Source organism: Mastigoproctus giganteus, chromosome 9, assembly GCF_048544385.1.
Source record: "Mastigoproctus giganteus isolate SK-2022 chromosome 9, ASM4854438v1, whole genome shotgun sequence".
Classification (NCBI taxonomy): domain Eukaryota; kingdom Metazoa; phylum Arthropoda; class Arachnida; order Uropygi; family Thelyphonidae; genus Mastigoproctus; species Mastigoproctus giganteus.
In genome coordinates, this window is record NC_143583.1 from 212,348,755 (window position 1) to 212,363,783 (window position 15,029).

General features: G+C 40.1%; 1 protein-coding gene across 1 annotated transcript in view; it reads right to left on the reverse strand.

Moving 5' to 3' along the window:
• The window catches only part of LOC150081103 (laminin subunit alpha-2-like), a 707,948-nt gene that overhangs the window by 362,141 nt on the left and 330,778 nt on the right, over positions 1-15,029 (reverse strand). The window contains exon 32 of the mRNA XM_090380924.1: positions 12,038-12,150. Coding sequence (XP_090237050.1) covers positions 12,038-12,150 — 113 coding nt within the window. The remainder of the gene's footprint in view (positions 1-12,037; positions 12,151-15,029) is intronic.

Here is a 15,029-nt window from a genome sequence, read left to right on the forward strand (position 1 = left end):
AACTGAAATTTGGGGAGTACAACGCCTACAGAAAGGATAGACAGGATAGGAAGGGGGAGGTGTTATGCTATTAGTTAAGAAACACATAAAAACCAAGGAAGTGAAGCCAGTCGACATCGCTGGGCAGTGCAGTGTGGAGTCAGTTTGGTGTGACATAAACATTGGGAGATCAAAATTGAGAGTAGGAGTGTGCTATAGGCCTAATGACTCTGATGAGTATAATAAAGAACTGTACAGGGAAATAGTGGGCCAGTATATCAGAGTGTCTTATAATGGGAGATTTTAATTTCCCAGATATTGACTGGATTTTGGGGGCTGGTTACTCACACACTAGCAGGGCTTTTGTGGATTTATTGGATGATTGTTTTCTACATCAGCATGTTCGGGAGGCAACTAGAGGGAGTAATACTCTTGATTTGATTATCAGCAGTGATACTTCATGCATTAAGAATCTGCAGATAAATGAACCACTAGGTGGCAGTGATCACAGTGTGCTGAAGTGGGATTTACTCAAAGAGGTAACTACCATTAGGGGTAAAGGGAAGGGTTATTGATTCCATAAAGGCGACTACGATGGACTGAGACAGTATTTAAATTCTATACAGTGGGACCAACTGATGATGTTACCAACAGCAAATTCAAAATGGGAAGCATTCAAAGAACTTATCTTGGAAGCTACTAGGCTTTACATACCAACTAAGAAATATTGTTCAAGGTTTAGGCCAAAATGGATGTCAGATGAACTAATGAGGCATATGGCAGAGAAGAAAAATGCATGGGATACATACAAATTAACACATGACACAGAAGCCTATGATAGATACAAGTTGATATGCAACCAAGTTACAAAGGAGGTTAGGCAGGCGAAGGTAGATTACGAGAAATCCTTGGCAAGGGATGCAAAGAAAAACAGCAAAGAGTTCTTTACTTATGTAAACTCTAGAAGGAAGGGGATGAATCAGATTGGTCCACTTGATATTGATGGGTCAAGTGTTGATGATCCTGCTCAGGTAGCTAACAAACTAAATGAATATTTTGCATCGACATTCACACATGAGGAGTTATTCAGCGAGGGGAATGCCAGAGGTGTATTCAACTCTAGCAGTAAGCTACAGAATCTTGAAATAAGTGGGAGTAAAGTGGAGGAGAAACTGTTGAAGATAAACACAAGAAAGGCACCCGGGGTGGATGGGATCTATCCAGTTATATTAAAGGAGGCAGCAAAGGAAGTAAGCAAACCCTTAGCCATAATTATGAGAGCTTCCTTGGACTCAGGGGAGGTACCCATAGACTGGAAATTTGCAAATGTGACCCCAATTCACAAAGGAGGATCAAAGGCTGACACAAGTAATTATAGACCTGTGAGCTTAACTTCTGTTCCAGGAAAATTAATGGAGGCACTGGTTAAAGAAGCACTGCAGGATCATTTAGACAAGACTTCAGTTATATCTCAGACACAGCATGGTTTTGTTAAGGGGAAGTCTTGCCTGACCAACTTGATTGGATACTATGATGCAGTCACAAAAGAACTGGATGCAGGGAATAACTTTGATATTATATACTTGGATCTTAGAAAGGCTTTTGATACTGTTGCACATGGAAGGCTGCTACACAAATTGGAGCAGTGTGACATTGGAGGCAAATTGCTGCTATGGATAAAGGGGTGGTTGAGGGGGAGAAGACAGAGAGTGGTAATCAATGGACACTGCTCATTGTGGACTGATGTTATTAGTGGAGTCCCTCAGGGCTCAGTGTTGGGTCCATTATTGTTTTCTGTATTTATAAATGATATTGATGATGGTATATCGGGCTTAATGTCCAAGTTTGCAGACGATACAAAGGTTGGCAGGGTTGTCAAGGACACTACTGACACTATGCTGCTGCAACAGGATCTGGAAAGGTTGAGCAGATGGGCTGAGAGGTGGCAAATGAAGTTTAACATTGACAAATGTAAAGTACTACACATGGAAAACAGCAACCCCAGAGCAACGTATCAACTCTGTGGTACAACACTGACAGTGGTAGAGAATGAAAGGGACTTGGGGGTAGTTGTGCAGGCAGATATGAAGTTCTCTGAGCAGTGCAGACGGGCTGCAAGAGTAGCTCATAGAGTATTGTCAATGATATACAGGAATTTTTCCAGCAGGGATAAGGAGGTGATTATTCCATTGTATAAGGCGATGGTCAGGCCACACCTAGAGTACTGTATACAGGTCTGGAGGCCTCATTTCAAGAAGGATGTAGAGCTGCTGGAACGAGTACAGAGAAGGGCAACAAGATTAGTGAATGGAACAAAGGGGTGCTCTTACGAAGAAAGGCTTAAGCTTTGCAAATTACAGTGTCCGGAGACTAGGCACCAGCGAGGTGATCTGATAGAGGTGTATAAAGCCTTGAATTGTTTAAGCATGCTCAATGCTGATGGGATTCTTCCTCTAGCTCAGAAAAATCACCTGAGAGGGCATAAATTCAAATTGAGGAAAGACAGATGTAGGATAGACGTGCGTAAATTTGCCTTTAGCCAGCGGGTGGTTGGTTGGTGGAACAGACTTCCATCCCTTGTGGTGGAGGTTGATAGCCTAAATAAGTTTAAGGCTCAGCTGGACAGGTATTTTGAACGAACAGAGGGGTGAAGTGGAAGTGGTTTTTTTTTTTTTTTTTTTTTGGCTGATGCTGCATAAGCTTGCTTTCTTGCATCAAATGCCTCTACTAATGCTAATGCTAAAAATGCTAATGCTAATCCTCAGTAGTAGGCTTGACACCCTTGGTGATGTACTTTTGAATTCTAAAAATGTTGTTTTAATATTTTTATGGACCAGAAAGCTAATTCAACCTTCACTCTTTTCACTGTTTCCATTGGTATACAGCAGATTTCCACTTCATAAACTTGTAAGTGATTAATTTCTTCTTGTTTCCGTCAAGCCAATGATATTCCAAGTCGAGCTTACAAATCTGTAAATACTCAGTTTCCCTTTGATCACCCATATGAACAGAACAGATGTTTGCACATCTGCAATGTACAGGGGCTTCCTCTGAATCCCTAGGAATTCTCCTGAATCAAAGAATTCTCTCATAATTATGGCCAATATATGCAAAGTAAATAAGGCACCTTAGGCTGATGGGATCTACCAATTATAAGTATATTAAAATAAGCAGCAAAAGAGATATGCAAATCTTTGCCCACAATTATGAGAGCATACTTTGATTCTGGGAAGACCTCCTATAGATTGGAAATATGCAAATGTCTCTCCCATTCAAAAAAATTATCAAAGGATGAACAAACATGTAAGATTAATTACAGACATGTAAGCTTCCCATCTGTTCTAGAGGAAATAATGAAGTCAGTGGTTAAAGAAGTATTGCAGGATCATCCCAATAGGAATGCAGTTGTACAGAAATTACAGCATGGATTTGTTAAGGAAAGATCTTGTCTGACCAATTTGATTAGCTACTATGATGCAGTAAGAAAGGAACTGAATGCAGAAAATTATTTTGATTTCATATACTTATATTTCACTAAAGCTTTTGACACGTTCCACATGAAAAACTGCTGCACAAACTGAAGTGGTGTGATATTAGGGATAAGATATTACTACTGATAATGAGATGGCTGAGAGAGAGAGAGAGAGAGAGAGAGAGAGAGAGAGAGAGAGAGAGAGAGAGAGAGAGAGAATAGCTATACATGTGTACTACTCTTCTTGGACTAATGTTATTAAAGGAATCCTACAGAGTACACTTCTGAGCACTTTAGTGTTTCAATATTTAGTAACATCAAAGCATATCAAGCTTACTATTTAAATTTCCAGATGATACCCAGGTAGGAGCATGGTTAGTAACAGAAATCAAGACATACTACTGCAAATAAGACCAATAAAAATTAGGCAGGTGGACTGAGAAGTAGCAATTCAACTTAAACATCAATAAATATATGGGTGCCGTAATCCCAAAATAACATACCAATTAATTGGTATATGATCAAGTTGGTGGAGAACAAAAAGAAACCTAAGAGTAATTGTACATTCTAGAGACATGGTGTCACACAGATATAAGCAGTGCAGAATTGAAATTTGGCGAGGAAAATGTGTACAGAAAGGACAGACAGGGTAGGAAGGGAGGGAGGAGGGCTTATGCTGTTAGTTAAGAAACAAAATCTAAGGAAGTGCATCCAGTTGACATGGGTGGAAAATGCAATGTTGAGTCTGTTTGGTGTGACATAAAAACTGGGAAAGAGAAAATTAGAGCAAGTGTGTTATAGGTCTAATGACTCTGATGAGTACAACAAACACTTGTGCAGAGAAACAGATTGGGCTAGTAAATCAGAATGTCTTGTAATGGAGGATTTTAAATTTCCAGATATTCACTAGAACTTGTGGGTTGGCCACTTGCATGCTAGCAAGACTTGTAGTTGACTTTTGTCGGTGCGGCTGCTAAGTGGAACAGCTCTTGCTTTAATCAACAAAAATATTGGTACCACTTAAAGTACGCTTACTGTTTACTATCAATGGGACCCTCAAGAGGAGAGCAACAAGAAGATAAAACCAGGAGCCACTGAATGTCACCAGGTAACTATTTATTAGCATTTTAAATAATCAGTACCAAAATAATGTATACAATATACCTCTAGATGGAACGTATAAGGCCATGGGCACCTAATTTGGTGGCTCTATTATTCCTGTAGTTTGTGACTAGATAGAATGGCATGCAGCTCCTGTTAAGCCCATTGACCTAAATCCCTAGGGGCGCTTCTCCCTCCCCCTCTCTCTCTCTCTCTCTCTCTCTCTCTCTCTCTCTCATTAAAGGGTAACATGCCTCGAGCTCTGAGCAGGTGTTCATATAGCTGTGCGACCCAGATATAGTCAACAGATCTTCTTCCAACCCTTTACACTAAACAAGAACAAAACTGATGCGTATCTGTTTGAAGCCTCTCTATCCCCCTTCCCACTACTAAGCTTACTTGTGTATGGAGCAATTCATTTAAAACCATCTCCCATCAACCCTTAATTGGAAGGTTTCCGCCTAGGAAGTACGCTCACAAGAGTGAAACAGCAACTAACTAACCAGCTTCCCTCACATGCATAATTTACTATAACTTAAAATCTAATGTCAGCCTCTGCGAAAATGAAGAATTCAGAGACCTGCAGCCAGTGTTCCAGAGCAATTAAAAATAATATCAAATGTATTACCTGCAACTCATGTTATTGCTTAAGATGTGCTAGAATTTCACATAAAACTTTCAAGAAAATGACGCAAAATGCATGGCAATGCTCTCCCTGCCTCATATCCGACCCTGCCAAAATGAATAGGAGTTCTGAGAACCCAGTGAGTTGCGTAGTAGCAAACACCATTGATGAAACCACCACATCCATGTGCGCACCTGATAAATCCGACAAAACCACATCGGACCTACAAATAGTATATCAAACAGACAATGGTAGCTACGATGCTATTTATTAAAAAAAAACTCAGTTTATGCGGAACAGATTACAATAAAAAATGAGGTGAGAGACAACACGCTGGATCTTAAAAAACAGCTGTCATCTTTGCAGAACAAACTAGAACTCATACTCACTAATCAAGGCTTGCTATTGCATCATCAGTTACAAAGCATAAAATCACAACAAGCGCTGCTAGATGCGATAAAAAGGAAAAAAGGAGACAGCAGTTCAGCTAAACCAAGTCCTCATGCTTCAAGCTCCAACCACCTGACCAGGCATCAGACGAGCTCACCTATATCGCCATTCAACCCGACACCAAACCCTCAATTTCAAGAAGTGTCTGGCAACACAGATGGCATTATGAACCTTAGTGTAAACGAATTGTGCACCCCAGATATGCCCACACAAATGGAGGACTGTGACAATATGGAATCCCAGGAAAGCACATTGCAAACTAGTCAGGCCACCTTGACCCTCAGAGGAAGTAACCAGCCAGCACTCAATAACCATATAAGTCTGCACAACATACAGCTAAGCAAACGAAGGGAATATCCTGATCATATGATGTTTCAACAGCTCCAGCGTCACTCATTCTCCCAACCACCTACTGCATCATTGCATCACACACTTTCCCTGGCAACTCCATATTGGCATATGCTCGCCCGAAACCTGTAGACATCATGCACCCCCTTGGTAAGGAGGTCCGCAGCTCTTCCGATACTACCTCCCATACCAACCAGCCATGGGGGAAGCATACCCATTACAGTAATTCTTCAACCTGTGCAAAAGTCGCAGGCGGATCTCGCATCACGCACAAAAAGACTCCCCCAACTACCTGCCCAGAACCCACTCAACGATTCCCACCAATATGAGAGAGCGCCTATTTGTCATGAGCACCTCAACCACATTAAGGCTCCATGCAATAGAACAGCCTACAAAAGCAAGAACAAGCATCTTTGTCTCAAAACTAGATCCTCGTACGACCCCCACCCAAGTCGCAGCTGTAGTTGAAGAAGAAATCCGAAAACATGTTTCGGTAAAGCAGCTACCAGTCAGAAGTAATAACTATGCAGCTTTTAAGCTGGAATGCAACCCAAGAGATTTCAATAAAATATCCCACCCATCTATGTGGCCAATTGGAATGATAATCCGACCATTCTATGAGACCTCTCACTGAGATGGACCCTCCTCAGCCTTAGCAAAGAACCACTGGATGCCAACTAGCTGACTCCTACACAACCCTGTTATTTAAATTGGCAGGCCGAAAATATGATCATAGTGCATTTGGTCGCACATATCCAGTACCCCTTAATAAACACCAATCTTCTTCATCTCCTCCATGCATGCCACCTCCGAACCAAATGGACATCACTATTCCAGCCAGGATCACAAATTGCTCCTACCATAAGCCACTGATAATTAAATATTACAGGCCAGCAACCTTGGTAAGAATTCCTATGACTGCTATGCTTCAGCTACTTTACCAAAACATGTGTAGCATCAGAAATAAAATCGACACCTTAGAGCAGTTACTCTTAACTGCACACTTGGATCTTCTCTGCATCACAGAAATGTGGCTAGAACCCCGTCACGAATGTATTGCGATCACCGTCCCAGCTGATTACGGGTCTGCCTTTACATCAAGAGATAACAGGAGGGGAGGGGGTACTGCCATCTTTTATAGACAAAGCCTCTTCACATTGATCTCTACCATTTCAAGTGAATCGCAAGATTTTGAAGCCACCTCTGTCAAACTCAAGTACCAATCTACCGTACTTCAAGTGACTGTGGTCTATGTGCCCCCATCACCATCTCAAGACCTTATCCTTGAAGTAGCAAACTGGATCCTGTACCAGCTGCAACTAGCCACTGTAAGCATCGTATGTGGTGACTTCAATCTACCCCCTCAACTTAATAACCTAAAGCAACTGTTCCTCTCTCACTTTCTTACCACAGATCTCTGCCTTGTCAGCGAACTCCCTATTCGTGGGCCTAACCAACTTGATCTAATACTAGCCTCCATACCATGCATCATTGATAAAACCCTAGAGATGGTGCTCAACTCTGACCATGACGCACTTTTAATGCTATTCCACTTACCAACTAATCGCCATCTTCCAAATCGGCAGAACAAAACCATGTCATATGTCAGCCCTACATTCCTGAACATACCCAGATGCATCGTTAATCCCTTGGTCCATCCTTGAGTCATGCGATGTCCAGTTAGCCGTTGCCCTCCTTACCAATTGGACTATATCTGTAACAAGCTATGCGGCCACAAGAAAGATCACAATCTCCCCTTACTCTAAAGCATGGTGGTCCCACGACCTAAAGAAGCAATTCGACCTTAAGCAACATCTACATAAATTATGGAAGCAGTCTCACAACGTTATGGATAGAATTGCTACTCTGGAGCTCGAGCTGAGTTTAACCGCCAGAAATCCACAGTGATCAAATCGTACCTTGACAGGACCATACGCATAGGGAAAGTTCCATATAAGGATACCCCTTCAGGTTTTCCCCCTCAACATCCCCAAAGCTGGCTCGACTATATCACTAGGTTTACCACCACTGTCAACCCAGAAGACCAGCACTCGCCACCAACATCTGACACCAGTTTTGACCCATTGACAACCATAATAATATCGGGACAAGAATTAATTAATGTCATTAACTCACTGCCAGCAACGTCTACTACTGGACCTGATGGGATTCCGCAATTTATGCTTAAGAGCCTGAGTCCTTACATCCTGCAACCTCTGTTACATATCTTTAACTCAGTGCTCACAAAGCACTGTTTCCCACAGCAATGGAAGGAATACCTCATCAAACCAAGGCCAAAAATTAGAGTTCCATCACTTGTGAAACACTACAGACCGATCTAAAATTCATCCTGTCTATTGAAACTGCTAGAAAAAAATACTGCTCCCGATCCTCACTAAGCAAATCCTGCCAGACAATCCTCCACAAATCCACTATGCACTCCCACACAGATCAACTGTGACCAACCTTCTAGCAACAACTAACAGAATCCTCACAGCCTTTGAGAACAGAGACGAGCTGGCAGCCACCTACGTAGACATTGAACATGCATTTGATGCCATGCACATCCCAACTCTCCATAAAACTACTAGAAAAGCACTATCAGATAGGAGGCGACATCTTAGCTTTCCTCACATCTCTGCTGAATAATCGAATAGTCAAATTATCTGTAGCTAACTCACGATACCACAAAGTAATCTCAGTTGGAGTCCAGCAAGGGGCAGTGCTATCTGGCCTCCTCTTCACCGCCTTTATTGCTCCACTGGTAATCCAAAATTTAAATATCCTGGTTTATGATGACGATCTAAAGGTACTTATGCCAATAAAAGCAAGCCAAAACCCTCACCAAGTCTCAGAAGAGCAAACCTTCACTCTCTCCTCAATATGTATCTACCTCAAACAATTTGGTCTGGGTATCAATCCCGAGAAGTCAGAAATCATGGTCTTCTCGTTAAAGAAACAGCCAACAAAAAAAATCTATCCAACCCTCAATGGCCCCCCATCCCTTTTGTCCAACATCACATTCACCTAGGAATAAGTTTCGATCCGAAGCTTCTTTTCAGCCAGCATGTAGACGTACTCGTTACAAAAGCCGCCAGACAGATGGATAGGTAAGCAACATCTGCACCATGTAACAGACAAATCCACCGTGGTGAGATACATCTCAACAATAGTGTATCCACCACTTCTCTATGCTGCAGAGATTTGGGCATCTGCATCTCCTTCTACCATCAAACCAGTTTTCTCATCGGAGTACTGGCATCTCAAGCGGCGTGCCACAAACTTAGTCTGTCTCCACAGCTCTGGACCACCAATATGGCCAATGCACTTAACATCCCAAGGCTCAAGTCACTCATTAATGAAAGAAGGCTCATCACAACAGTCAAACTCATGTCCGGTCTCATCTCCTCCCATTCCTTCTGGGAAAACTGTGCATGGAGGATCCCACTGGCACATCTATGAGCAATCCCCCAGTTATGTCCTCTGCAAAGACACCTTCATCTGTCAGACCGGTTTCTTCCTCAGCAGATGCTATCTCAAGTCCAGGACCAAAATGTTGACTTCAAATAAGTTCTGTTGTCATAGACAATATAGGAAAGGAATACTCAGTGGAGTAGCCAAGGCTACTACTATTATAATTTGATTCTTGAACAATGTATATTCTTAACCCATAGAACTATGTACATATTTATGCAATTCAGTGTATATCCTTATTGTATGTATTGTGAAGCAAATGATTATACACTCACTTAATGTTCTATATATGTAGTATACTAAAGTCATTTCTCCATTTTCCTGTACTTTTTTTGCACTTATTTATCATTTCTATTATTTATTTATGTATTTTGGTTCCTGAGGCAATAATGTCTCTGTAGTACAGTGTTAACCCCTGGCCACTGTGCTGTGACGGGCTGTTGCAACTAATATTATGTAAATTATCATTCTAAGCATTGCAATAAAGATTCTTCTTCATTTGTGGATTTCTTGGAGGAATTGTTTTCTACAGTAACATGTTCAAGGGGCAAACAGAGGGAGTGATACTCTTGATCTGATTATCAGCAGTGATTATTCATGCATTAAGAATTTGCAGATTAAGGAACCACTCGGTGACAGTGATCACAGTGTACTGAAATGGGATTTACTTAAAGATGTAACTACCATCAAGGGTAAAAGGGAAGGATTTTGCTTTCATAAAGGTGACTACAGTGGTCTCAGACAGTTTTTAAATTCTATACAGTGGGATCAACTGATGTTACCAATGGTGAATTCTAAATGAGAAGCCTTCATGGACTTAATCTTGTAGGCTACTAGGTTTTTCATACCAACTAAGAAATACTGCTCAAAGTTCAGGACTAAATGGATGTCAGATGATTTTTTTTTAGGCATGTGGCAGAGAAGAAAGATGTATATAAATTATCAGGTGACACAGAAGTCTACGGCAGATATAAGCAGCTAGTTTACACTCAAGTCATAAAGGAGGTTAGGCAGGCAAAGGCAGATTACGAGAAATCTTTGGCAAAGAAAAACAGCAAAGGGTTCTTTACTTATGTAAACTCTAGAAGGAAAGAATGAATCAGATTGGTCCTTAACATAGATGGTTTGACTATTGATGATCATGCTCAAGTAGCTGATAAACTGAATGAATTTTGGATCTACATTCACAATTTGGATCTACAGTTATTCAAGGAGGGGAATGCCAGAAATTTATCAAACTAACAGGGAGTTAAATGATTTTGTAATAACTGAGAGCAAAGTGGAGGAGAAATTGTTGAAGTTAAACATAATAAAGGCATCACAGGTGGATGGAATGTATTTAGTTATATTGAAGAAGACAGTGAGGGAAGTGAACAAACCCTTAACCATGATTATGAGAGCATCTTTAGATTCAGGGAAGGTCCACATATGACTGGAAATGTGCAAATGTATCCCCAAATCACAAGGTGGGGAGGGGCATTAAAAGGGTGACACAAATAATTATAGACCTGTTAGTTTAACTACTGTTCTGGGGAAAATAACGAAGTCACTGGTTAAAGAGGTGATACAGAATCACTTAGACAAGACTGCAGTAATAGTTCAGACACATCACTGATTCGTTAAGGGGAAGTCTTGTCTTACCAATTTGATTGGATACTACGATGTTGTCACAAAGGAACTGGATGCAAAAAATAATTTTGATATCATATACTTGGATTTCGGGAAAGCTTTTGATACTGTTGCACATGGAATACTACTGTACAAACTGGAGCACTATGGCATTAAGAGCAAGTTGCTGCTATGGATAAAAGGGTGGTTGAGTAGGAGAAGATACAGAGTGGTACTGAATGGACACTGCTCTTTGTGAACTAATGTTATTAGTGGCATCCTGCAGAGTTTGGTGTTGGGCCCATTGTTGTTTTCTATATTTATGATTGATATTGATGAAGATATATATCAAGCATAATATCAACTTTACAGATGATATGAAGGTTGGCAGGGTTGTTAATGAGAGTACACTACAGCAACAGGATCTAGAAAAGTTGGCAGATGAGCTGAGAGGTGGCAACTGAAGTTTAACTTTGACAAATGCAAAGTACTGCATATGCAAACTGAGCATTATTGGGTTGAGCAGCACAATCTTGATCCCCAATGGGATATTGAAATCGTCGACTGATTACGTGATTACCGTCAGCACTCATGTCTTGAAGCACTGCACATAGCCACCAATAATAGTACTATGAATCACATGAGGGGAGTACACTTAAACTCTATTACAGAATGTACTGTATTGCAGTGCGATGAGCGCTGGTGATCATTATGTGTACCAGACTCGTGATACTTAATGCTTTTAATTTATATTTCTGTTTATCTTATGTATATATCATTTTTATTTTAATAAATTTATTTTAACCAGTTAGTCGGTCGTTGTAAGAAACTTGGATGATATAATGCAACCCGATGCACAAGGCCTGTTTTAAAAAAAAAAAAAATTAAATTTTAACCAAAATTTATTAATAAAACCTGGTTTATTAAAATTGAATCCAAGACTAACAGTTACTTGACTTTAATTCTTCAAACCTACCTACCTATTAGTGGAAAGTGGGCATGCACATGGTCTACAAGGTCCTCTAGCTGGATCACCATAATGTCCCTTAATGCAAACGTTGCAATGTTGACCCACTGTATTACCTGTGCAATTCTAGTGATAAATAAAAGATAGTAAATTAGGTGAAATTGTAAAAAATTCAAATTTTACATAACAATAGTATGCTTTTTGTATCTTTATTAAATACGACATTACAACTGCCTGCAGTAAAGTTTTTTTTTTTTTTTCTGAAATTCAGAAAATATCTATTGCATAGATCTCTTACATTAATTGGTAATGAAGAAAACAGAAAAAATAAATGCCAGACAATGTATTATATTCCTGAGGATTATGTGCAGACAAGGTCTATCATTTGGAAATTTAAAAGGCTATATAAAGGTGATATTCAGTTTGGCTTATGAGTTAAGTGTGCCAAACTTCAGCAATGGGCAATTGTTTGTTCTCTGGAAACAGATCCTATACTGTAACTATGCACTACTACTCTTTAACAAGTGTTAGTAATCCTGGGTATATTCCCTATAAAAAAAATTATTAAGTATAGTATGTCTATTTTTATTGAAAAGTGACAATCCCAATCCAAAGAAAAAGGGCAAACCCTTTAATCTAAGTAATACTAGGTAACAATTGATTCTCATCACTCTGTATAAATACTATACACTTTGCTTAATGAAGACCTGAAGTACCCCCAAACCATGTTTGGATTCCAAAGCATATTTCTGGCATTCTTTTTCCCATATTGCCTACTAAATATCATACACAAATGCAGTCATGTATTTTGAGGGCACAGCTTAAAGTTCTTTGCTTAAATAATTAGATAGGCCATTCCAACAAACTTATTTTGTAATGATCCTAAAAGATATTCAAAATTTCACCTAGTGAATAATCCACGTGACTCTACAACTGACACTGGAGGGGAACCCAAGTGATTGTGCATGTGTGAGGCAGTATCAAGATCATGCTTTGTTGACAAACTAGTGGAACATAATCTTCCAAAAATAAACAAATCTTTACTTGGTAAAATTCTGAATTTTTTTATTTTTCTGGGTTATTTGGGTTTGCTATGATTAGTAGTTCATTGATCTCATACTGTAGAGGCACTACAATGAGTTTCTTTGGTATTGCTACTTCAAATAAAAAAAAAAAATAAAAAAAAAAAAATATTCCAACAGAGACATATACAAGAATACTTCTCCATTGTATTGCCCTATACATAATATTGTCTACTGCACCATCTCATATCTCACATATTTGGATATATGTTGTTACTAGGTTGTTCAGGTCATCACAATGCCTACCTGCTCACCCATAAAACTCCAATCACAGTCAAAACCTGGGTCTGGGTAGTGACATATACTTTATATTAAAACATACTTCTCCATTGGAGTAGTATTTTTTTTTATTTGGAGTAGTGCAATACCAAGGCAACTCATGGTGAATTGTCTTCACAATATGAGATAGATATATAAAGTAACAAACTCAGTTTTCCCACCACCAACATAAAAAGGCTATGCCCAAATGTGCATTATCAGCTGTTTAATATTATCAATTTTCACAAACCCAGTGTGATCATGATAAGTGGCACTCAATGTATTATTACTGTTATTATTATTATAATAAACTTTTTCTCCTTATGGGATTTTTGTTTACCTAGTATCAGGTACTGGTACCAAGTGCATAGAATGGCTGGTTGTCTCTGGTTACTAATATTATTAGTGTTTGTCAAAACTCTCTGATTAGTACTGGCATTATGTAGATGTTTATGGCCATGACCATATTCCCAACATTCAGCTTTGATTTTAGCAGGCTTCTCAGTCTCTGATGGTATTTCTCAGTACAGGCCTTTATCTCCTTGTGTTCTAGCTGTTGAGCCTGCATCATCCCCAGGTATTTGTAGGTCTCTGCCTCTGTCATGGCTTCAATCTCTTCACTGGGTTTCAGCTGTTAGTTTTGGCCAACTGGATTTCCCTGATGTAATTCATGGATCTTGCATTTGTCTAGGGCAAATTACATCCTGATGTCAGTGCAGAACTCTTCCATGATCTGGAGTAGCTGTTGGAGTTGATTCTTGGTTGCCACAAAGAGTTTTATGTCATCCATGTACATCAGGTGAGAGAGAGGATGTACAGATTTTCCCTCCCTTCTTTTAGGGTATATCTGTACTTGCTGTTGCTGAGCATGGTGGACAGTAGGCCAAGTGCTAGACAGGACCACAGTGGGTTCAGGGCATCTCCCTGGAAGATTCCTCTTCTGATGGTGATCAGTCTGGTGTTCATGATGTTCTCAACCTTGATGGTGGTCCTCCATTTTGCCATGGCTGCTTCTAGGAAGTGTCAGTGTTGAGTTGACTTTGTAGATTTACAGTGTCTCTAACAGCCAGCTATGGGGTATGGAATAGAAGGCCTTGTGGTAGTTAATGTAAGCCATGTACAGATTGCAATGCTTCTTGTAAGCTTGCTCCTTGCTGCTGCATCAATGGGCAATTACTCGTTGCATCTTTTGCTCATCTGCTTATATCCCTTTTGCTACTTGTCCATGATGTTCGGTCTTTCCAAGTGGTCTGAAATCCTCTTAGTTATGCAGCTGGTGAGCATCTCATTCATTGTGGGAGACAGGTCTTTACTTTGCTCCATTTGTTGTGTCTTTGTTCTTAGCCTTCAGATAAGTAATTCCTTGAGTCAGAGACTCTGGGGTTGTTCATGATGCCTTATCGTCTGGGTAAACTGCTCCGCTATTTGCCTGTGCAGTTTTTGTACAGTGGGTGTGATATATCACTGGGGTTTTGCCAGTTGTGGATCTTCCCAATAGACTGTTGTACCTCTTCCTCCTGAATCTTCCATTCTGTCATCTCTTGTATGTCCTTGGTTTTCTTCTATTTTAGGTCTATCATGGGGGCATGGCATTTATGGCTAGCTTTGATGCTCCACAGGTTGTCCCAGACATCTTCACATGGCTTCTGCTTGGGGGAGGTTTGT